Raw genomic sequence first — 25,704 nt, forward strand, 5'->3', positions numbered from 1 at the left:
GGCCCGATTGAGCGGCTGGTGTGATCCCAATGGCCAATAGGGTCTCTAGTTCACTTCTGTTGTGAAGCCCACCACACGTCCCAGAGAACAGAAGATGACACCTTTTTAATGTCTGTTGAACAAGGTTTAAAGTTTTTATTGAATCTCAGGCAGAAACATACATGATAATCCTTTATTGCTCAATGGCATTCCACGCCGCGCTCAGCGGCTCATTCTCACACCTAAACCAACAATAAGAACTAAATCAAGCATCACTTTGTCTCTGGTTTTTCTGTGTAACTGAACCAGTAGCCAAACTCACCGTGTTTGTGTTTGTGTGTGTATTGAGGGAGGGTGGTCTCTTTCTTCACATGATGCAAAATCCAGACATGTAGTCCACCTTCAGGTTTAATCCGCTTAATATAAAACTCATGTTTCCTGTTTATTCATACAGATTCATTCAGTATTCGCTCCCTATTACAGATCCTGATAGTAATAGTATATATATAGATATATATATATATATATAGTAAGTTCTGGTTTTATGGCTGAAAGCTTAAGGTTTTGGCTGTTGTATGAACGGCTACACGGTCATTCTTTTTCGAAAATCAATGAGACAACAAAAAAGAAAACCCTGCAAACCTGTAAATGAAATTTCCTGAATGCTTACGTATCATTTTTTCATTACTGATATTATTAACGATTATATCTGCATGGAAGTGAAAACACACTGAAACTTATTGCCTTAAATATTTTTTGCATGACAAAGAAGAGGATAAAAGGGGGGGGGGGGGTTGAGTTTGTAGATACTCACACAACAAACGTGTCGAGACAAATGGCATGCAAGACGTAAGAAGGAGACGCACTGAACAAGGGGAATACAAACATTTTTAAACACTACACTACATGAATGTTATTACACTTATGTGTAGGGGAGATAGACAATAGATCTGACAGAGCATGTGTAACACTGTGCAAAAAGTTTTACATAAATTTCAGACATGGTCCAACACAAAACAGTAGCTTTAGGAGCACACAACAGTAATGTTTAAATTTCCTTTTTAAAATATGGCTTATCAAGTTAACACATCATTTTTTTTTTTTTTTTTTGGAGACAGACACAGTTAATATAATAATTTCATATAATATTTTATGATTGTTTGCCCACCTTCAGGCTTGTAATGTATTAATTTATTTATGTACAAATTGAGTGAACAGCATGGTGGACAAGGGGGTTATTTTTCAGTGCTGCAAGAGAGCTCTGCAGAGGAGAGGAGGGAGTTTAAAACGTCTCAGACTAGAAGGCTAAACCATCTAACATTGTGTTTTTAGCCCATCTGCTTGCTGTTAGCTTCATTAGTGTAGCATAGCTAACGTTCACCTGGCCATTGGGGTCAGCCTAGCTCAGTCTAATGGCTGCCATTCACACTGCTGCTTCACATCTGATTCACTTCCCCACCATAAAACTTAGATTTGTCCGAACACCAAAACAACACGCCAGATTAAACTTCCTGTTATGTAACATTACTTACAAAGCAATGTTCACATCTGTCACGTGGGCGGGAAAAAAACCCCCGGATCTAAGCCAACTTTGTGAATGTAGCCTATGAACTGAGCTAGATAACGTTAGCATTAGCTAACAAGCTAGCCTACTTCTTCAGCATGTCTTGCAGCGGGCCTGGCAGGTATTTCATCACTGTGTCCATGATGCTCTCCTCCTCCTCCTCGTCGCCGCAGCCAGCCGGCACGAGCTTCTTGGGTCGAGTCAGGCTGCCCTCTGCAGACTCCTCTGCGGCGGCTGCGGCCTCGGCCTCGGCCTCCTCGCGCTTTTTCAAGCCATACTGTTGGTTCAACAAATAAATTAATATGTTAACAAATATGTTAACAAATAAATATGTTAAAAGTTAGAAGAGCGAAGGGTGCAAAGTAAATGCATAACTACATTGGCAGTAACACAAATGTGAGACATTATTTTGTTATTTGATGCATTGTTGTCTGTAAACTTTGCATTTAGTGGCTTAGTGATTGGTTCTGCTGGGTGTGGTATTATCACGGCTTCAATATTTCAAACTTTCTTTTGCGATGGTTGCTGTCTGGTTCCAAGTGTGTCACATGACCTGTTGTTTCTACTATGGCCGCTAAACCAACAATCGCTGTGCCTCCCAGTGCTGTTCCTTTGATGCTTTTAGCTGTTGTGGAGTTCAAGAGGCCAAAAACATCTTTTATTGCAGCTGTAACAATGGAGTTGCCCTCTGCCCTGGAAAGCTTGACACCAATTTCTGCTGAGGCCAACATGTCTGCTTGAAGCATCGTGAGCATGGGATGTAATACAGATTGGCATGTGTGTTGAAAAACACTGCACATTGATCATGTAACGCTACATTCAATGGATGGATTTAATTAAATTGAATGATGGTCTGCGGGTGATGTGATTTGCTCGGAAACAGCGTTTAATTGTGATAACCACTCATTTGGGGATGTGAGTTGGTAAATTGTAATTATGATGACTCCAATATAACATGAATACGACATAATGCACATGCACTGCTACTCATCCGTCCATATCCTATACTGAACGTTGAGATTTGCCCATCATCCCATGGAGCCGTTTCCCTGTGTTCCTGTAATTTGAGCAGCTGCTAACCCTTCATCGTTGTCTTCCTCTTGTTCCCGTCTGTGTCTTTCAGCAAAGCTATGGAATATGTCAAAAAATGGTCTAAAACACGCAGTATGTATTTGTTGGAAAAGTCACACAACAATAATCACACCAGCTTTGGAAACTGATGCCACCCATCTGATGGGTGGCATCAGTTTTGGGTGTCAGTTTTGGGTGTCATTCTATTTCCCAACATCTGGATAACACAGCTGTAATATGGAGATTTCTCGCAGTTTGTGGCACAGCGGGACAAAGCTGTGGAGGAAGCTGACAGAAACCCCTCAGTAACGAGCACTTCGGGAGTCGTTCCTTGCTCAGGGAGAACTTGGGAGGAATAGAGGAGGTGAGGAGCCAGGGAAGGAGTGCCACTTTTCATCCCGCTGATTCACAGTATTCCCCTCAGACCTGCCCCACCCACAGTCTGCCTGTCTTTCGCACTGCCTCTGCAGTGAGGTGGTTACACTGCAGCCTCTATATACCATCACAGCAGGCCCACAGCCTCACATTTGTGGAGAGGGGAGCTTAAAGTGAACACTTGCACTAACTGTAGACAATAAAAGCATACTAATGCTCATTCAGTCATTACGGGACATTGTGGTTTAGTCAGAAAATGCAAAAAAAAAATATCAAAAACCTACGAAATGAGATATCATGCTGTACATATAACACAATGTTGTTACAGTCGTGCCTGACGAATTGAAACAATTTCCTGAAGAAGAATTCAGATAGCAGTTTGCATTTCTAAAGCAGTCCTCTCTGAGCCAACCATTTAAATTCAAATGTATTCGTATTAATCATGGCTCCTCATTTCTCTCAGTTCTGCACCGCTCCTTCCTGATTTTCCACTGATCTATTTAAAAATTACATAAAAGCACACAAAAATAGTCTGATGATAGTCTATTTCAAACACGGGTCTGTTGTTAGAAAAAAAAAAAAAAAAAGGGTTTTGCTGTCATGCAGCCAAGATGAGACGCCTTTAGAAGCTACTGAAACATAAATAGACGGGACGGCATCCAAAGTCATCAAAACTTCTTACAATGGATTTGACACAATTTTAGAGTTTAGTGTTCACAATTCTATTAATACATTTTCATTTCTTTGTATTAGTGGTTGTTTTCGAGACTCTGACTTGATTCCTTGTGTGAACTTTATTAGTATTTCAATTATCCATTAACTTATTATACAGCATACTATTGTACCTTATCTCTGATGCCTTGCCTCATGCCTTCCCTCTCAGCCTCCATCTTGGCATATTTGCCCTTCCTCTCCTCCTCCTGCTGCCTCAGCGCCTCCTGTCGCTCCTCCTCTTTCGTGGCTGCGTCGGGGTCCTCCTCCTTCTCCTCCCCACCCAGCATCTTGCCCACATCAGGAGGACCTCCTGAGAAAGAGAGAGAAAAACATAAAAGCATGAGACGCAAGGACAACCGGCCCCTAGGACTGACTGTGAGCATTTAAGTTGGAACGAGAAAAAAACTTTTAAAAAGGAAAAAGGCAAAGGCTGTGTCCATAATAGTTTTGAGAGTAAAGGAACTACTCCTCCCTTAAAACATTGTAAATGGCAACTAGTCACTTTGAATTCTGAAAGCAGACCATGGAGCTGCACGAATGAGCACATCCCCTCACTGTCACTATTTCCATTGATTAAATATGAAAACGATTATGGTGTGAGGTTTTGCAGTAATCTGGACCCAGAAAATAAGTTTTCTTAAGCCTGCAGAATATGTGTAAACCAGGACGTCCCTGCAGCACTTGTTATTTTACTGTTTCATTAAACTGTAGATAACTAAATATTATCAGAAATGATTAAGTTATCCAATCAGGATTGCTGTTTTTAAAACAATTCCACTGTCCTTGTTTAGATTGATGACAGCACCACACAGCTGATGACAGATGAACAATGAAAGGCTTATTTGCCATCATATGGTGATCGTATATAGCAGTGTTAGGATCTTGTAAGCGGAAGGAAAACAGCCACAACAACACTCGGAAAATCAAAGCTTTTTGAGCGCCTGAAACACAAATTGGCCAAAAGAAAACCTTGTGATGGAGGAGGCCGCAGCAAAAACCAAGGGACTCACAAGCATCTCAGAAAAGACATGCTCTTAAGACAATTAGAAAAATAGAACGAGGATGGATGCATTATGATGATGGAAAAAGAGGCTTTCAAGCAAGTGAGAGTCAGACGAGGAGGTGGAACAAGAAAAGTCAGCGTTTCAAAGGAAAGGGATTTGATTCAGGAAGCAACTGGCCTGTTCTTTCCAGACAGGACTTAACAGATTTTGAGTTAGATCTCAAAGATTATCAAGATGTGACAGTTGAGAATGTAATTACAGTTGGACAATTGTACACTGACACAAAACTCAATCTTCTTAGGTTTTACTTGACCACACAGTCACAGTCGCGGGTTTGGCTCCATCTTTGGAGAGACGAGAGAGCTCTCAGAATGAGACCTCCACTTCTTCTCTCAGTGTTGCTACAGCCCCACCAGCTGCTACATTTCAAACAGTCAACCCTGATGTGATATTTCTTGGAAGTACTACAAGCAATGACAATTTTGACTTTGCACTATATTCCACACAGGGTGGGAGTGAGGATCTTTTTGAGAGTAGCGACGTTGTTTCTGTAGGAGACTTTTCTGAAGATGAGCAACAGAATTTGGATGATACGCTGCCTGTTTCACCACAAACCCCATGCCATCCAGTGAGAGAGTGAAGAGAATATTGGTTGTTCAGAGAGGGCAGGCATATTTCTCTGATGATGGACTTCAAGATGTTGACATCAAAATCCAGCTTGTACTGCCTCCTGAGATGGGATATTATGATGGAGGAGTTGTGAGAGATTGTCTTTCAGAATTCTGGAGTGAATTCTACGACCAATGCGCAACGGGAAATGCTCTCAAAGTGCCTTTTCTAAGACATGATTTTGGGCAGGAGCAGTGGGAGAGTGTAGCTCGAATAATTGCTTTTTGGATGGTCTGTGAAGATCGCGCCTGTCGTATTAGAGCAAGCTGCGTTTGGATACGTGAAGAGCAATGTAGTGGAGAATTTCCTCAAATACATGCCTGAGTCTGAGCGTACAGTGTTTCAATCATGGAGATCAGGTTTTAACAGCGTTTTTTCCTCACAGTGGGCTTCCATAGCAATGCTTTTGTGTTTGTAGAATATAAACTTATTCTTTCATCATTCAACCCCCCAAATTTCCAGAAACAACACTGACGACTTGACCTTGGTGTCCATAGCGGTAGCTATACAGCGCTGATTGTTTCCGAACTGGAGGTCAAGCGATGTACAGTGTGAATATGACTTTTACACAACAAGGCACAAGCCCTGGAATATGTCTTACGCAGGCCTTCTTGCTGTCGCTGTAGGAGCTGCACATCCCGTAAAATAATGCCTTGTGATACCAGAAAAGTGCTGAGCTTGGCAAACCGGTATAAGCTGTCAACAAGCATCAACAGAAGAGAAAAAGATGAGGAGAAAAGCCAAAGGTCTAAAGGATTTTGGCAAAAACAGGAGCAGATAAGTAGTGAGGAGGAGGAGGGGAAAAAAAGAGAAGAAGAAATGAGGAAACGGGAGATAGGGAGTCAGTGTACTGCTGAATTTTGTGACAAAACAAGACATATTTAGAAAAAACCAAGAATAGCATGAGGAGAGGGAGAGAATCTGTCAGAAGCTATATTAGCTGAGCTGTTCCAGTTAGTGGGATTACCCCGCAATTTCTGTGGAACCAGAGAGAGAGAGAGAGAGAGAGTGACAGAAGAATAAATGGAAGGAGGGAAGGAAAAGAGTGATGAAGGATGAATGGGAGAGTTAAGTCAGGAGGAAGAGGAGGTAAAAGGTTGACAGGCAGACAAGGGGCATCTGAGGAGAGAAAGCACGCCACCAAGAAAGAAAGAGTACTCCTTCAGTCTGCAGCTGCCCCCGGTGTCGTTTCTATTTTTCACTCATCAGCATGAAGAAAACAAACTGCAGCAAAATGCAGAGAGATAAAAGACAGGAGAGGATGAAGTGGGAAGGGATGAGTGCAAGAGCAACGGAGGAGAAAAAGAAAGGGTAGTAAAGGAATCAGGAAAACTGCGGGCTATAAAAAGTGAGGTTTGTGCAATCACGAGTTTTTCGTTTTATCTCTTTTTTAATATATATTCTGATGACTATGCAGCAGTGTATGAAACATCTTTTAAAATCAAATATTGAACAGTTTTATTAGTTTACTTAGCTAGTAGTAATTTAAAGCTGCAATGTATTCTTTTTTTACTAGATCACATTAATTAGCCCCTCTGACTGGAGTGAAAGAGACGGATGAGACTGAAGTTCAGAGAGAAATCCAAAGTGAACGAAGGTGTTGCTGTATCGGCATTTGATAAGCTGACAAAGCAATACCTCCCCGACCATGATATGCTATATCTTTGTTCTCTTAAGCGTGTGTTTGCGTGAGAGAAAGATGGTTAGAAAGAGAGCTGAAGAGCCCATACTGTGAGTGTCCCTGTATGCGCATGTGGCTATAAATAATTGCTCCGTTCCATTTTCGGGTCTCATGCATGTGTGGTTGAGCAATTACTTCTCATGTGTGTTTGAATGTGCAGATTACAGTATGTGTATGTATGGGCATGTCCATGTACAGTAGTGTCCATGTTGAAGTGTTTCCCTAACTCTAATCACCACTCGCCATACATACAATATGTTTTAATCTTAATTGCGTTGCTAGGAAACAGCTCTCCTCCACCTTTATGTTCTTGTCAGCTGCTGATGTAAGCAAACACCGCAACAGGGATTAACAAAGGACCAATTAAGAATCCGTGCAGTTGACAAATGGCAATATATTCTTTGACTTCGGATTTAGTCGGCAAAACAATGAGCCTGCACAAACTGTGGATATCCAAACTAAACGCGACGTTCACACGCGCCAGTGTCTCGTATCTGACGTACTGCAAACAGGATTCAGGACAGCGATGCACCGATACCACAGCCGGTATCAGATAACAGGCCGATACTGACTGACTATACCTGGATATCGGTGACAATGGAGCCATCTATTCAGTGCAGTTCTATGTTTATATACGACATACATCATCTACTGGAAATTGAATTTCTGTTTAAGTTTTGGCCAATTTGTGGCTGCATTAGAAAGGTTTACACTTGTAATTGTTTTGCCAGGTTGTTGGTGTACGATTTTATTATTATATTATATTTATTAATTTATATTAAATGTACATATTTGTATTTATTTGTTACAATTAGTTTTACAAAATTAGGAAAGCAATGTTTAAGTCAAGCCTGATGTCGCCTTACACAGAACGATCGCTTCCACACAGTGAGGCATACGGCTTATTAAATAAACACTATCGTATCGTATCGACCGACACCCAACGCCCAGGTATCTGTATCGGGACTGGAACTCGGTGCATCTCTATTTCGGGTTCAGTTTATGACCTTATACCCGAATATCTTCAATACAGTCCGTGTAAACACTGTTATTGAATCCTGTAAGTGGAGCAATGACTCACTGCCAGCTAAGCCTCATTGTCAAAAGATTCCCATCCCATGCACGGGCCCAGAATAAAAGCCCTCCAGTACCTCTCCTAACTGCCAAACCAAAACAAACTTGGTCTGGTTTCACAAAATCTTATTGGCACATCCAGATTGTCTTTGTTCGAATGTAAAAAAGAAAAAAGAGGATCCTGAGAGACAAAGCCTTGAGTTATATTGAGCTATGATCCCAGCTCGTGCTTTGTGAGCCATTTTAGAGATACAGCAAGGTCTTTTCAAACCAGAATATGAATCTATTAAGCTCTTAGGCATCGCATAAGCTGTGTCGAGCTATGTTTTTGAATAAAGTGCGGCTACACTTCATCCCTGCGCACTCCATAAGGTTGTAGTAGTTGTCGGAATAACATTCAATATGTAAGCTAATAAAAGCCGGTAATGGAAGGCTGACAGCTTGGCCTTTAGCCCTTTTTTTTTTTTACACAGTCAACATTGTATTAGATGAGTCAACAGCAGAGACAGAGAGGCACTTTGTAGAGAAATTCTCTATCATGCCAATCAAAAGCCAGCTGACTTATAGACGAAATAGAATATGATGTTAAGGGGTTGACTGTGATCGGATACTTGCATGATAATGGCTGTCAAACATGCAGACCATCTCAGAAATAACACCAGCGGATCCCTGGGTTAAAGTGTTTTGACCTTTAAGACATTTTTCCTCTGGCAACTTTCTCCTTGCAACTTTACCAGCAGAGGTAAAGTTATACAAGGATTCTCCTCTCAATACTTGGACATTGCTTCGCTGTTAAAAGGTGTCATCTCTCTAATCCTTTCCTTCTGAAAGTGCTTTGCTGAGTCTTTGTTAAATCCAAAGTCTCGGGAGGGAAAGGAGGACATAAGACTAACTTTAGCGAACTCTCCCAGTGCTAGAACTTTTTGATCAGATAAACAGTGCTTATCTACTCCTTTACCACTCCAGGTTCTGGAGGCAAATCCCCTCTCTAAATCCAAACTGTGGTGGGAAAGCGGATGAGTGTAAAGATCTGGGTTTGGCCTCCAGGACATACATTGTCTCAATACAGCTTATTAAACAGCAGGGGGGAAAAACGTGGCAGGGTGAGAAATCGGTGGAAAAAGGCAGATAAAGTGTGCTCACCATTCTGCTGTTTAATTGGTCGCAGTTATATTATATATATATATATATATAGATATATATGTATATACATATACATCTATATATATGTTCAAAAGAAAGGTCATAGACAATGTTTTTAATACAAATCCCCTTTCCTCTCTTCTGTCAGTTTCTCTCTCACTATTCAAGACTTGGATGGTTGAATGTATTATTTATGAGATCTGGACATACTGTCAAACACTCATGGGTTAGACACGCACTCACACACACTCTTTACTGTAGGCGGAGCTCAAGGTCAATTTGATGAACTGAATCTGATTTGCTTGAGTATCGCACAAGAAGAAGAAGATGGGGGGGGGGGGGCGAGTGTGTCTGTGTCAGCGGTGAAGACCTGATTCTCTCAGCCAATCATATTAGAGTGCTGCTAAATGGGATTATCTGTTATTTGAGGAGATGAGGTGGGGGGGAGAACATCTCAACGTGTCTTCAGTTTTCATTTTGCCTCAAATCACACAGCTTTGTCACACTTATTCACTGAAAATGTCACCCATTAGTGGGAACCGATGTACTTGCTGACACTTTGTTAAGCCAACCAGTCAAAGTTAAGTTAGAGAATTAATTAATATTGATAAAAGAAAGAATTGGGCTTTCAATATCATGACAAAGTAGCTTCAGCTTGTTTGCTAATTCTGTATGTGATTCAGGGAGATCAGTAAGGCTAAACATTGAGCGTGGTGGGGTCTACTCTAGTCCACTTATCTTTTCTGCAAGATGCAGTAGTGACAAGCTTTTCAAAAAACGCTTTCTGGAGCCATATCATTTTTGCATTACATTTCAATGTATCATATCAGTAAAACTACCATGAACCAGAAAAACTGGTAGCCATAATCCCACTCCAATGAAACAGTTAATGCTGAAAATACTTAAATCACAGTTCCTTTGAACTCCATTACACCCCACATCAATCCAACAGATATCCCAACTGGATGCAGTGCTACATGAATAAAAAAGGACAGTCTTCTTGACCTATTTTCCTGATATCAAGCTTACCGGTATGTCTCTAAATTCATCTGCTAATTGAATTGATTGTTAAAATGTACATTTAAGTATAGTTACTGTTTGCCAGACTCTCTTTATTCCTGTAGCAGATTCTCAAACCACACATTTATCGACGAGACTTGATGCAAAAGTTAAATGTTTCTTAATTCTGTAAATTAAACCTTACCATCGCTACCGTCGCCTATTAGCTGTGTAGCGCTGACTTTCTGCTGATGCAGTCAAGGTTTCACTGCTGCCTGAGGCCTTCAGGGTTTGATGGAGCTCCATACCTCAGGACTAACGTCTGCCTGATTTAACAGCCCTGTATCCTGTCAAACTAACTTCGGCTTTTAGGAGTTGAGAAGTGCAGAGTCAGCACTGAAGCTCTAAGGAGCAGAATCAATCAATGCACAAGGAAACTAAAGTAAGAATTTAAGGTTGGGTGCAAAAGCTGTGTGAGGCCCTGTTTCATGGCTCCCTAATAACAACACTGCAGGATTGATTGCTAATGAATCCCAATTGTACAGTAAAGCATAATGTAGTATATTTTAATTTCAGAACTCCCTCATCGACAAGTTAAGTCCATATTGTTCAGTGGTTACATATGAGAGGCGTTGGTTGCATCAGCAGTAATGAGTCTGGATCCCTCTGTTCTTGCGGGCCAGATGGGATTCATTACAAAGGAACCAATAGTGAGTTGCTAACTGCGTCTGCTGTTAAAAAAGTTAAATTGTTAATGGAGACATCAAGGTGCGCGATTATTTATTATAAGCTAGGCTAGGGCTGGGAAAACAGATTCAATCTCAAGTCTCAACGTGACTATACTGGAAAAATAATAATTAAAATCGAATTATTAACAAAAACCTTAATAATATAAAATCATAACCAGAAAGAGAATAATTAGTGGGTGGAAATCATATCTAATGTATGCCTTTGGTCAAAATGTTGGGTGTATAAAAAGGGCAGCGCCAAATTGAGATCGTATTTAGAAAAAGCACAAATTACAATGAACTGAATTCCCAGTTGATGTCAAATACATTCCTGAGATGTGGTGTGACAGATACGTCACTTTAAAAGAATTCATTTCAAATTCCGTTGATTTTAATTCATCCAGGTAGAAAGTAACTCCCATTGTGTCCTGAATGCTGATACAATGTAACAAGATGGAGTTTACACTGAAAACTTCTCAGGTTTCCACATGTTTGACTCATGTAGATTAAAAGCTTCCTCAGGCCAACAGACTGCACACGATACTTAAAACCTTTACTGACTACAGTGAGATGGAACAACATGGCTATGATCTGTCTATCTTCTAAACTACTGCCTTCAGCTCAGCAAGCCTACAGTCACTGTAGTACAAGGCCAACTTTGTGTTTGCTTTCCATATCTGTGCCCTCTAGTACATAACGAGACCATTCAGTCCAACATGCTGCTTATTGTTTTCTCTAATACAGCTGACCACATTTGCAGTGGTCATTTGTACTTCCTTTGTGTTAACTGTTCTCAAACAAAATTCATTGTAGGTTCAGTGCAACACATTTTAACATTAAATTTGGTCCAGAATTGCATGCCATCAAGAAGCCATTTTTTTATATATTGCACCACAAGTTCCTTGATGCACATATGCTGTAGCTGCTGGCTCCAGACACCAGTGGGAGGATGAGTAAAGTGTTGTTAACAAAATCCAACAGACATCTGAACTCTGCAGATGTATCTGGATTAGAGTCCTGCCGATTCACCGCAGTTAAACGTCGCTCGGTTCTCTTGCAAGTGTCTGTAACCAAAGAAGCCTTGGAGGATTAGTTAATGCACTGGCAGCATCCTCTCTTTCACGGAGACTCGTCCACACACTTATCACCTAACATACTCAGAAAAACACTCCACATCCAAACAAGAAGCAAAACAATCACGGGATGGAAAAGAGCAAACTACAGGCCATAAGATCTGATCCCCCAGTAGTTCCAGAGTGAAAAAACATTGCTTGATTTATGCAGTTTTATGAACTATTTTATTAAAGTAGTTTGAATAAGTTGATTTTCAAAACCAGTTTTTAACAAGACAGCAGATACACCTGCAGTTCTGTTAATGGTACATTAGGTGTCACGTTCACAACTATCTTAGGAGTCTAGACCAACACTCGTGGTTCTGTGAGTCTATAGGGGGTAAAGTGTATCATGCTAACCATCTTAGTTAAGTGTCCTAACGCAATAACATTTGCAAATTAGCACTGAACCCAACGCTGTTGAGTCTGATCGAAATGTCATTAGTTTTGCCCTGATAATGGTGCTAGACGAAATATCAGAGCCTCACAAAAGTCGTCATAATTCATCCTGAGGGAGACTTGAAAGTGTGTGTCACATTTCACGGAAATCCATCCAAAGGTTGTTGAGATATTTCACTCAATGTCCAAAATGTCAACCTCACAGTGGAACTGCAGGAAAAGTCAGGGGATCTCCAAAGTAATAAGGATCCATCTGCTGGGGCACATGAACGTCTATGCAAAATTTCCAGCCCGGACACTATTTCGTCATGGATTACGTTTGCTTTTGACATATCAAAAATATGTTTCAAATGAGTCCACGGTAGTAGGCTTTCACCCAAGAGACTGCTGTACGTGTCATTTTGTGGTGTTTTTTTGTTCACAGTTTAAATCTGTGACCGTTGTGTCCGAAAGAAAATAGGTTTCCCTCGAAACGTGATTGAGAGTGCAGTTTAGTTGTATGGGAATGTAATTTTGTAGAAGACAGGGTTGAAAACTTCATGACAAATCATCATTTTTGGGATGTTTCAGTACAGACCAACGAGGTAGACCGACCAACCAACATTGCCATCTCTAGAGCTACACTGCTTATTAGCAACGTTATCGCTCTTTGCAAGAGGCAAAAGAATCATATGTTAATCTTTTTTATTTTTTGCCTTTATTTGATAGATGACATTAAAGAAAGACAGGAAATGTGTGAAGGGAAAGTCAGTAACCGTCCCCAAGCAACAACGGTCCCCAGCCAGAATCAAGCATGTGATGGTTTCATGGTTTCATGGTTCGCAGCTTAGTGGACTGAGACTCAGGTACGCTCAATAATGCAGCCTATATTGATTAAAACACATTTCACTCATATTGATGTATTGACTGACTGGCGCTGACCATCAGATTGATAGCTGAGGGGATTGATTACCCGCTTATTGCTTTGTTTCATTATCTGATTTGCTGCCAGTGCAGTGTCAGCATTTTTGCCGACATATGAGTGGAAAGAGGTCACTGTGTCCCCGCCGGTAAACATGGCCCACAACCAAAGACGGCTTGCACTGACGACAGAATAGCCAAATGACCCTGATAGCCATACATATTGATTATTAAAGCACATACACACACATTATTAAACATTCTCTTCCTTGCACCCTTTCTCCTCACTCTCTCAGCTTTCTCTCTCACACACTGAAATCTATACCCTAAAGTATGCAGTACACACACACGCTCTATACAATATCTATAAAACATCTCTCCGGCACAGGCAGGGCACAGACGCTCACACTAGCAAACACCCACACTGTCAAATCTATTCCCAAAGTCCGCAGGTGGACTGCAGCCCGACTTCTGCGGAGTAAAAGAAAAAAGAAAATAGCATCCAATGCAATGCAGTTGATTTAAGAATTCATAGCGCAGACACGAAGCACAGCAGCAACGCAGAGCGAGGCAGGGCTGTCATCCTCTGCATCCCGATGAGGAGCGGCTTCAACTCCACATCCTAACTGCAACAGTCCTAACACCTCTGTAACCTGGACAGCAACAGCTCAGCAACCTGCATAACTGACCAGTGTGTGTGTGTGTGTGTGTGTGTGTGTGTGTGTGTGTGTGTTCGACTGCTGTATTACAGCTAAAGGTGCCACTTTCCTGCCTTTCCCCTTGAAGCTATAGGCAAGGCAGATGAATTACAGGGCCATAATGAGAACTAATTAAGGGGCAAATAATAGCTAAGATAATATTCTAACGGATAATACCTGAAGGCTTTAAAGGACAAAAGTCTTGTGGAAAAAAAAGAAATTTTAGTCATAGTTCTTGGGAAAATAGCCCTTCTCTATTCTATCTTGTTTAAAAAAGAATCCAACAGTTGTCTCAAAGAGCAAAAACTGCCTTGTTATTAAAGTCATTTGAAACCCTAATAACTAATAATTTTGGGGGGATTTTCATGTTATCACAACTTTATCAGGATGAGGAGAAAGTTCAGCCTTCTTTGTGCAAATTCCATCGGGTAAACTCAAAAATGCATGAAGATCAAGCTAAGAAATAAGGGTGCTGCACTCTTGAAAAGATAACATTTTTGGCACTTTTTCCGGTACAGTATTAGAGCATGAAAAGACCTGCTACTGCTGCAGCTGTCCTGTTTCATCTGCAGCAGTCCTAACCTTCTTAACGGAGACGTTTCACGCTTTTAGGGAATCACTGGTCACAAAGGCATTTTTTCTGCAAAGGCAGAAATGCAGAGCCACAAATCATGAACAGGTTTCCATAATCTTGAACACATCACGTTATAACAGTCTGGGACTTGACCAACAGGATGTCATGCCCTGCCCTGAGAGGTTTTTAAAAGATGGATGAAGAAAAAAAAGAAAGAGAGAGAGAGAGAGTATGCGCAGCTGTTGTTTGAAGTCAGGAGTTTGGTGCAGGGTGGATTATATCAGCCCAGTAGCCCCATAACTACCAGTACTAGTGCAGTACTGCTGCTATGGCTGCGGAACAACCCTTTAAGTCCTTTACACTGCAGTGCTGTTAAATCAACCTCTAGCCCGGCAGACTACTCACCTCCCATCGCAGCTTTCATTACAAAATTCATGATGAAGCAGTTCTGTGTTCTCTTCCTTCAGTGGTCAGGTTATCAGGGACAGACCTGCAGCCAGGGGACAGAATACACAAGCTGTGACTGCATGAATACCACTGTTGGGACATGCAGTTTCATTCCAGTGATTTTTATATACAAGTGTTTGACGGGATGGGGGAGGAGGATGATGATGATGATGATGCTCATGAGGCTCAATGCGGACAAGAAACGACCTCCAGACGGAGATCTTTGTTTGGCAAAGGACAAAGATGTTCTTCCCCCTTTTTACGATAATCACAAAATCTTAATTAGTTCACGTCAACTTGTGAATTCACATCTTGACTCTAAAGAACAAAAAGGGTTTACGAAAACTGGGTTAAGATGACTTTAGCCTCCAGTACAACACCGTGTCCCGAGTTTCGTCGAAGGCACCTGCGCCCTCGATTTACAACCAACACTACATCCTTGTATGAATTTATGCTGACGCTGCCTGTCATGGTTCCCTCATTGGAAATAACTCCCAGAAAAAAAAGCAGATGCAGAGGTCAAAGATGAGCAAGTGGAGGCATGGTTTATGTCAGTACATGGGCCTTGGGGAGCATCACTGCAAGGGCATAACACGGCCGTAAAGATACTGTGCTTTCCTTCAAGGTCTTACACTTCACGTTTGTGAGTTTATATTGAGCATCAGAGCATTTTATTCCTTTTGATATGATTATAATAAAGGACATTTGTCTTAGGATTTACAGTGAATCAATAGGCATTTTATAATAACCTTACATGACCTTACTTATATTATTGTATATGATATTGCTGCTGGAACTTTATGTCTAAGGTACTCAATTGTGAGTTTACAGACCTTATTGTGCTTTATGGTGATTACAAAATAATAATAATCCAGGTTATCATTTTAGTATTCTTATGATATATATGGAAGTCACAGAGCGCAATAACGACTCTAAAGCGACATTTTTTACTTAAAAAGACATTGTTTTATAATATAATTAATTTTACGACATAACAACCTCACGCGTAGTTTTGCTGCATTTTACAGCATCCCTCTGCCATTGCGGCACAGCAGACTACTGGGGGGGGGGGGGGGGCCTCCTGAAAAACTTGCTGCACTCATTATTCCTACATCGCTGTTTCGTCCTCGAGTCATTTTCATTCGCCCCAAAGTCAAATCTGCACGAGCGCAACGTCCTTAAAATAATTTCCTGGTTTCCTTCGTCCTCATCGTCATCATCATCATCATCTGCAGCAGCATCAGTTTCCCCTCACGTGAACCCTTACAGTATTCACTCAAAGCTCCTGGTGCGGTGCAGCGTTTTGGCACAATTACAGTACCGTACTGTACGATCTCCCTTTAAATGACTGCGCCCACAAGCTTAGATACACACACGCACATAGAAGCCAATGCACAGTGTCGAAGAGTATGGAAGCATCAGCATCTTTTACCAAGCGCGCGAGCCTGGTCCCGTACCGTAAAAGACACACACACAAACATCCCTTGTTCTTTGGCTGTTCGGGCTTCGTTTACCTTGTTTTGATCCTCCTTCAAGTCTTTATCCCTCCAAATGACAAAAGCCTCGTCGCAGTGTTATAACCACCCTCCGCCTTCTGCTTCAGCGGGGAGAAAGAAAAACACAAGTTGTGCGTCTTAAAGGAGGGATTGTGCCTCTCTGTGTGTCTTCCTGCGCGGCTCTCAGTTTGCAGACATGCCGGTTGTGTCAGAGTCAGGCTGCAGCGGCGGAGGAAGAGAGTATTCCTGCAGGACGAGATGAGAGCATGCAGAGGGAGAGAGGGGCGGGGGGGGGGGGGAGAGAGGGAGCACATCAATGTAATATCACCCAAGTGCAGGTTCCATTTTAATTTTTTTTATACCAATTTCAACTGAAAAGAAACATTTAAAAGTACTTTGACGGGGGCCTACTAGTAGACTCAATGCGTGGGAGATCATAAATCATCATCATAATAAATCTAATCAGCATTTCATGAGATTTCCCTTCATGTCTTCACAGCTCTTAACTCATTAGTTTGCGGTTCATCAAACCGTGGCACGTGAGTATTACTGCATAGAGAACATATATCGCAAAAAGGCACTTAATTAATGAAAAACACACACTTACATGCACTGCCCTAAAAATATTAAATAATTATTCACACAAATATGTAGTGTTAAAGATACATACAGAGGTTTAAAGCAGCACTCAGAACATCATTAGCATTACTTCAGTCCAGTAACTCTCATGCTAGCTCTGTTTTTGGTCTCCACCAACTCCTAAGGGAAACATCTGGCTCTTTAGCTGCTAAAATGCAGGAGGGCTGTGTCTGTCTGCTGTTTGGTGCCTAGCGCATAGCGTACGGAGGGTTTATCAGAGCTTCTGTTCTGTTCTGCCTTCTGCTGCTGGAAAAAAAGGTTGAGAGCGATGAGTAACCAAAACCGTTAAGTGGCAGGCTCTTAGACCAAGACAGAGAGCTGAAAGATGCTAAAACGCTTCATTATTCACTTCCATTTTTTGATTCAGTCCATGCTTTTCTACTTTGTGTTATGCATTGATAAAACAAGGATACATGGATAATTAGTCAGTCAGGGAGTGGCATCAAGTCAAATGAGTTCACTGATAGATCACCATTTCTATCCTCAGACCCTCTGCAATCAAACGTGACAACAACAAGGCTCATAAGTAGTTATAATAAAAAGGCCTGGGAAGACAGTGTTCAAGTTTCTGGCAGGTAAAATCAGGTCCTTGAGATATTTGGGACCTTTATATTATATTTTCTGCTGGCAGACAAGGAATCTACTGGTGTTATGTCAACTCAACAGTCCCTTGAAAATATGTCCTTGGCAAGCTGGAGAAGAGTCTGCAGCAGCACATAATGTGATGCTAGAGCTCAAGGGCGGATTATGGGACAATGGACCCCTGGGCACAGACATGCAAAAGGCCCCACCACTGCTCCGACATAGGACCAAGACACACAGACTTTATTGTTGTTTAGCCTCTTTTTTGTTGTTTTTGTTGGTTTGTATGTCTCTGTCGTCATTTTGAGGGTCTTTGTAGATGTGTTATGTTTCTTTGTGGTCATTTTGTGTTTATTTGTATTTATTTTATATCTATTTGTAGTCTTTTTGTGTCTCTCCCTTGTTGTTCTGGGTTTCTTTGTAGTTATTCTGAGACTCTTTGTAGTTGCTTTGTGTCTTTGTAGTCCTTTCGTATCTCTTTGTAGTTTTGCTAAGTTTCTTTGAGGTCATTTTGAGTCTCTCCCTTTGAATGCCATTTTGCAGGTGAAGGCCAGGGGGACCCCGGACACCTGTTCCCGGTAGGCCCATTCAGTAATCCATCCACGCTACAGCTACACACAGAAGTCAACATTAGGTTTTCCTCATTCGTTCCCGTAAATGGTTGCATCACCTGTTGTCAACCCTTCTTTAGCTTTCAACTTTAAGGGTTTTATTTTCACATTTTTTTCAATCAGTCATATTAGCATGTTGTGAGATGTTGGGAAACATGGTTAAATTGGAGGTTGTTCTCAACATGGTCATCTGATCGCTTGTGTCTCTTACTTACCCTACTGACCAATGCCACTACTATCTCCGGGTACTATCTCCGGGTATGGGCAATTGACTTGAGGGATGAGAAAAAAACAACCAAAGAGGAATGCATCAGAGGACAATTATAAGGGAATAAAGAATGTGATATTTATCATTTTAAGCTAGCCTTGTTTCTGAAGCCAGACGAAGTCATTAGCTCTGAAATAAGCCTTTCCTGCCCCTGAAAGTGTTTCCAATGTCCTTCCTTTTTTGTCCTCATAGTAACGTTGCCATACTTTCCACACATGGTGAGGCAGACCTGCAGAGAGCACAAAGAGGACCAAGGGGAGCTTAAACTGCTGTATCTCCCATCAATTAATCAAGACACTGTGGAGGCTGTGTCCACTCGACACACCCTGGCACCAGCATCCATCACCTTGTTTACAGCCTAGAAACGCTTGGAAATCACTGCAGAGTGCATTCTCACGCACACAAACACACACACACACACACACACACACACACACACACACACACACACACACACACACTTCTGTTTGTGTCCTCTGACTGTCCACAATCACTACAGTGTAGTGTGGTTCTTTTTACGAGCCTATGATTTATAGTCTCTTGATTGCATGCTCAGAGGTTGGCCACTTTTTGCTCCTGACCCATATCCACTGTACTATTGTTTCAAGGCTGAGTGTGGCCAAACATAATATTCTCCTCTAACAGTGTATCTCCACACCTGTCTCTACAGTTATCCCATACAGACAGCATGAAACAAGTAATACACACATAATACGACAACATCATGGACAGTGAAGTTCAATTTCTTACCACCATACAATGCTTTTAAATACAATATTTGACTTTTCCATATCTGTGCTATTCTTAATTATTATGATTTTTACAACAATTCACTTGCTTTTGTGGACACTTTGCATTTTTAATAGCACAATATCCAAACAGCCAGGTGGTAATACGGCACCCTGTTCTGCTTTGTTTCATTATGTAACATGATGTCTGTATGTTATTTTGTTTGTTGAGTCTTTGTGAGTCTCACAACAGGAGTTCAAATCATTGTATTTTCCTTGATTGTCCACATGTCAGCATGTGGCCTGCATCCAGGTTATGAGTCAGAATAAATATGTTCCAAAATAAAAGAAAATTACCAATCTATGGCCGCTGTAGCAACCTATGAAACACACAGACAATTACAATGAATGCCATTTGAAAACTTTATTAGCATTTTCTACCAAAATATGCATGGCAGAGCTCCACAGGGACTGCATGCCATTCAAAAGAAGGGCAAATTAGCATAGCATTGCTGTCACATGAAAACACAGCTGTAGTGCTGTTTTTCTAGCTCTCTTCAAAACTAACAGTCAGCCATTTTGAATGTTATGCAATGCATACATATGACCAACAGTTAGGGATCACTGTAAGCAACTACTACTACAACTACACCCTTTACTGTGGTATTAAATTAGGGCCATTCAACCTATGTGCATAACAACTTCCCTCTCCGTATGCATGTGGCGGTTGTGGAAACAGCCTGCTTCCGATCTGCCGAAGCTGTTGCCCCGGGACAAAGAGGGGCTGGGCACCGCTGCTATCCAATGAAAAGGTGGCTTATGTCTCAGGACAGCAACTCAGTGCGGCTGTGCCATTTCCCGAGGCAGGACGTAGCAAAAAGACAGCGATTTAGGTGTCTGCATCAGTAGATCCTCAGTGAAAGGGCTTTTGAAATCCTTTCAAGATCCTTTTGAATGTGTTCACTCATAGCTGCCTGACATTAGCCGCACAACATCAGACCTATTTGCTGGATTGGTGCATCTGCATGCTTATGTTGTCAGTAATGTTCCAGTTAATATCATTTAAAAAAAAAAAATCTTTTCCACAGAGGATAAAAAGAAGCCTAAAATGTGTTTTTCATGCATGAGCTTCATTATTACGGTCTCTCATGTAGCAGTCACCTCTGTACATAAAGGACCGTTTGCCTGACAAAGAGCCAGCTGTCTCACTTTGTGGCCCCTCTGATTCATGAATTATCAACTACTGAGGCATGCTGTTGTATACATAGGGACCCTGTCAAATCTTGTTCATTGTGATATAATAAGCCAATAAGTCAGCTGAATGTCATGCGGACACAGTCACTTTGAAGCGTTCAACTGTGTGAAGTACTCTGATAGACACTGAGAACAACTTTCAGAGGGTGAAACATGTATGGAGTGGCAGCCGAAAACATCCTTTACAAAACGTTTCGGGAGGATGGCAGTGGGCATGACAGTGACTGTGGAGGCTGTTATAACAAGAGCACAGTCAGAATAAAAATACCTTGTCATTACCTCAGTTAGAATATATTTTATTTTAACGGTGCAGTGTGAAGGATTTAGCGGCATCTAGTGGTGAGGTTACAGATTGCAACCAACTAAAACTTCTCCTGTGTGAATGTGAATACGCGAACAACGCAAGAGCCAGTGTTTGGTTTGTCCGTTCTTGGCAACTAACATGGCGGCTAGCTCCGTGAAGAGCACCCGCTGCATATGTAGATAATAACAGCTCATTCTAAGGTAACACAAACACCACAACTATTATTTTCAGGTGAAAAAAACAAAACAAAACATACGTATTAATACTTTATTAAATTTCTGCTACTGGATCGCCCTAAATGCTACACTGGCCCCTTTAAAGGTGTAGTTCAGAACATTTCATGATAATGTACCGTTTGATTGTGGTGCTCGATTTAGTTGTGCACATAAGAGAACCCTACAGAATTGTGCTTCAATCTATTTTGTTGCTATAGAAAACAGCTGATTTAACTGCAATATACAGAAGTGGACACAAATGCAATCTCAGGTGAAACTCAAGCCCACAATCCCCAGCTCTGGAGGCTGCCTCCTCATCCATTAGGCCACCGGGTCTGCGTCACCTTGAAGTATTTTCCATTTATCACACCAACTATTTTCCACCATGCAGCAATTTAATCATATCCTGCAGCCCAACGCTCCGATATGTGTCTTTTGTGTAATTCTCTCAACATGTATTTGTTGCATTTTGTTGCTGTTTTGTTATTTGTCTTTAGACAACATTTTAATAGTTTTAATAGATGATTGACAGGTTCTCTCCTTGAAATGAACCCTTCCCACAGCTGACTGGATGAACACACTGCAAGCTGGGCTGTCATTGATCTTAACTTCTGTGCTCATGAAGATAATTTCACGGATGTCCTTGAAACCAAGCTGACAGGGTTAAACTAATCATGCACAAAATATGTCATGTTACAACAGTGTTGTAGCAGGAGTGTAGATTTAGTGTGTCTGAGGGGGTCAACTGGAGGAAGCCAGACATTCTTGCTGACATTTCGTGGGTCTAAATCAACAATAAAAGTTGTAGTTGCCTCCTCGATCAACGTTATTGCGTCCCTGCTCTCAGCCTATCCCCTTGCAGACCCAAGCAAGTTTCTACACAGTTACTGTCCCAAGATTACACGAAGGATTCATACATCAACTCCAGTGTGTTGTTAAATATACCCACAATGATCTCCAGAATGATCAAATCAAAAGGAACTTTTGAGGGTGAAAATGTAAATCACCAAGAAACATTTTTAAATGTATGTGGTGTTACTCATTAATTCCTCCCTGTTTGACTGTTTGATCCTCTCTGTATTTAATCAAACTGAAACTCTTGAACCAGTGCATTGTGTCCTAGTGATGCCTTTGGTGACTGCATGACTATAAAATTTGAAATCTCTTCGAGGCACAGTATTCATATTTCAAAGAACAGATTATAATATTAATGATTTCACAGCGTATGCATCCTTCTTTGTGCTCATGCTTTCAGGCTGTACCGCCGTCGACGTTTCCTCAATACTGTAGTGGGTCATATTCCTCCATCTGAAGGGCACAGTGGCCTCTGTCAGCCTACTGTGTGAAGTCAGAGGGGAGGAGTCGTTAGCTTTGGATATTAGTCTGCTGTCCATCATCCCTGCTGCACTCTGAGGTCCCCGGAGACACTGAGAGAGGGGAAGGAGGAGGGAAAGGAGGCGGAGGGATTGCATGTAATTGTGTGCGTGTGCGTGTGTGTGTCCATCAACCCGTAGAGGACCTCTGAAGTCCCAGACAGAGGGAGGTGTGTACTGCTGCAATGCGTAAAGGCATCACAGTTTCATGTCTGAGTGCAGTGAGCAGCCTGACTGATTGAAAGGCTGAATGACCTGGTTGACTAGCTAATTACCTCGCTGACTTTGTGTGTCACACAGGAAAACAAATTCTGGTTTCTTTTTGGAAAGATTTGTAATTGAAAGGGTCAAAATCGCTGTATGTCCTAATTGAATGCATGCAACAGTATGTACTTTGTAAGGGCAGCTGCAATATGTACTAAAAGTAAAAAGAAAAGGTTTGCAAGGTATTCAAGTTTTATCAGTTTGACATTGACATGTGATTGTTTAGACAATTTATGATTCATGTCACTGTTTAACTGCATTGTGTGTGTTAAGAATTCAAATGACAACTTGAGTTTGATCATTGAGATGGTTAAGGTGAGTGAATGTATGGAACTGATCTCTACTTGGAGAGAATGGGGACTCCTCACCAGGCTTGTCTTTGAGTGTTGGTGCCCTTCTGAACGAGTGTCTGGAAACACAAAGGGTGGGGTCACTAAGCAAAATGTCCCAGTTTTTAGTGATGATGTGTCATATATCCTCAGCCACGTTGCTGTACTGTGTGCTGAAGTAGATTCTGGGAGGTTGTTGTTCAGAAAATGCTTCCTTCTAAGGATTTGGTTTTGGTGAAAGCTCGATTGAGAACCTTTCGTTGTAACATCTCTGTTCAAATATGTGATGCATGTCTTTGGCTTGGTGTACAATTTCATCTCAGTTGTCCCATGGAAACCCTGTACCTCCAAAATGGTAAACATTGTTGATTTTGAAAATGTTTAATCCACAGTCTATGGCTTTTCTTAACACCACACAGTGGCGTACGGACGTATCGCTCAATTCAACATTTGAATCACCAAAATTGGAGTCACAGGGTTTTCACTCAAGCGTGACATCGGAGCTTTCCATATTGTGGTGTCAAGAGATCGTTCTCTCCCTGCCTGAGGTCCAACAGCAGGCCCGAAGGCGTGGTGAGGGAAGCAGCTCAGCGTGACACCTAGAAACATATTAACGGTGCTGTTTTTGCATAAATGGTTTTCCTCACTTGGCCTTTATAAGTCACACAAAAGGAAAGGAAGGGTGCAGTTTAGAGAATGAGTCAGGTATCACTGTGCTGTCGATGGAAAAACACTGATCAGGACATGACCTCTCCAGACTCGGAGCAAGTTTGTGTCCCGTCCGTTCCCTGGTGGCCTAGTCGCCAGACTGTCTATTTGCCTGTATTGTCCACACACTTTGACTGCAGGGCGTGGGCAGTGCAAATCCCCTTGCTGCCTTCCCTCTCCCCCGTATCTTCCCCTGCACCTGTCTGAAATAGGAATAAAATACTGCAGGAGGCTGGGCCCCCCACTCTCCTCTACAAAAACACTTGGAAAGCATCCAGAGCAGAGCGCATCGTGCCCTAGAAAGCTAGTGCAGTAGAACTGTCACGGAGCAATGCAGGGAAGAGAGGAACGTGACAGCGTGGTGGGAGCTGGATTCCCGCCCACCACACAGATAAATACGAGCATGAAGGTAGTGCAGTGGACAGCAAGCGCAGACATTTGGATTCCTCTTAGTAAATTTAAGATGCAGTTTTTGTACGTAACCTGTGATAAACTCTTTAGGTTTGAAATATTGTTATGCAGATGGGATTGCCCTTGTTGCCCTCATGGGGTCAAAAACAGCTATGTGACTGAAACAGATTCAACTGAAGCCTCTATACCCATCTGAAGGAGGACTACAAAAGTGTTGCCAGCCTGTAGATACACTTATTTCCCTGATTATAACTAATGATTATTTTCTCGTATGACAATGTCTGAGGATGTATCACAAATACAAAACGTTCAGTGAGTCTGTGCTCACAGACTGCTGTGAATGCTTACATTAGCTCATCGTCATAAAGTGATACTGCCTCCTCGTCCACCCACCCTAAAGATAAACAAAGGAAGCATAGACAGTTGGGTCGGGACCAACGTGTCGTGTTTGCCCGAGGAGACAAACTGCACTGGAGGCAGTTTCCTGTAGAACACCTCTGACAGGTCGTCCGTGTCTAATCAGATGTTCCTTTGAGGGAAACGAGAGGAGGTGACTGTCTGCAATCCTTTACACAAAACGGTGCAGAACAAATAAAGGTTGAGTCAAACGAATGAGAAAAAAGAAATGTGCAAGTAAACAGTGTAGAAATAAGACACATCTTGTAGTATTTTAGCTGGCTTTGTTTAAACTGTCCTATTAGCGTATAGGTGTGGTTTTCTGGTACAACTGGCCGTTTGGCAGAAAAAGGAAATACGATTTTTATTCAGTGGAGACAAATCAGACAGGACTTCATAACATAAATCTTTTGCAACCGTGTTAAAAGCTTATTGTTTGAACTGATGGTAAAGTAGAAGAGCTGGACTGACTTCTGATTCAGGTGAGAAAGGAAAACAGGAAGACGAAGATGAGCCAGCACGGAGAGTGATGCATGAGATATGAGACACACCACCCGCAGCTTTTAGAGTGCATTCTCGGGTGCATGTGTGTCTGTGTGTTTGTGCATCTAAGCGTATATGAATGTGTGTATGTGCCCTCTTATGAGCATGGGAGCATCAAAGAGACAGCCAACAAGTGAGAAAGAGCACAGAGGAGAGACAGAGGACTGTGTGTGTGTTGGCTGTTGTGTGAAGTCATCCTAATTAATAGCAGAGAGTGTTTGGCTGAAAGCGATGTTCCTTAAATTAGAAAACCTTCTGTTATCCAACTTGGCAGGATAAACAAGCCACATTAGTACCCGTGTTCCTGAGAGTCATAATAATGACATGATAAATATCTTTGCAGAGCGCTTTCCTGAACAAAATGCTTCAAAGTGCTGTTCATTAAAAGAAGAAGCTACCGTTCAAATGTTGTGTTTTCCCTACAAAATTAGGCCATCATTTACAGAACACAA

General features: G+C 41.7%; 1 protein-coding gene across 2 annotated transcripts; it reads right to left on the reverse strand.

The window, feature by feature from the left end:
- Nucleotides 1–102: 102 nt before the first annotated feature.
- Nucleotides 103–17,313, reverse strand: cplx2a (complexin 2a). Of its 2 annotated transcripts, XM_031864573.1 has the most exons (5): nucleotides 17,298–17,313; nucleotides 16,646–16,873; nucleotides 15,090–15,174; nucleotides 3,835–4,013; nucleotides 103–1,820 (listed from the first exon to the last, which is right to left on the reverse strand). In XM_031864573.1, exons 3-5 carry the CDS (start codon nucleotides 15,118–15,120, stop codon nucleotides 1,629–1,631), a joined length of 402 nt encoding a protein of 133 aa, XP_031720433.1. In that variant the 5' UTR covers nucleotides 15,121–15,174; nucleotides 16,646–16,873; nucleotides 17,298–17,313; the 3' UTR covers nucleotides 103–1,628. The 2 variants fall into 2 exon arrangements, with proteins under 2 accessions (XP_031720433.1, XP_031720432.1); XM_031864572.1 differs by lacking the exon at nucleotides 17,298–17,313 and having other exon boundaries at nucleotides 16,646–16,901.
- Nucleotides 17,314–25,704: the final 8,391 nt, after the last annotated feature.

The sequence above is a fragment of the Anarrhichthys ocellatus genome, unplaced genomic scaffold, assembly GCF_004355925.1.
Source record: "Anarrhichthys ocellatus isolate YVR2014 unplaced genomic scaffold, GSC_Weel_1.0 scaffold31, whole genome shotgun sequence".
NCBI lineage: Eukaryota > Metazoa > Chordata > Actinopteri > Perciformes > Anarhichadidae > Anarrhichthys > Anarrhichthys ocellatus.

What these genes read in the sequence shown, in the direction of transcription:
- cplx2a (XM_031864573.1), bottom strand. Translation starts at nt 15,120, where the DNA reads ATGAATTTTGTAATGAAAGCTGCGATGGGAG. An exon ending in AATGAAAGCTGCGATGGGAG is followed by an intron (nt 4,014 to 15,089) that starts GTGAGTAGTCTG and finishes TCTCTTTCTCAG; the next exon opens with GAGGTCCTCCTGATGTGGGC. An exon ending in GGCAAGGCATCAGAGATAAG is followed by an intron (nt 1,821 to 3,834) that starts GTACAATAGTAT and finishes TTGAACCAACAG; the next exon opens with TATGGCTTGAAAAAGCGCGA.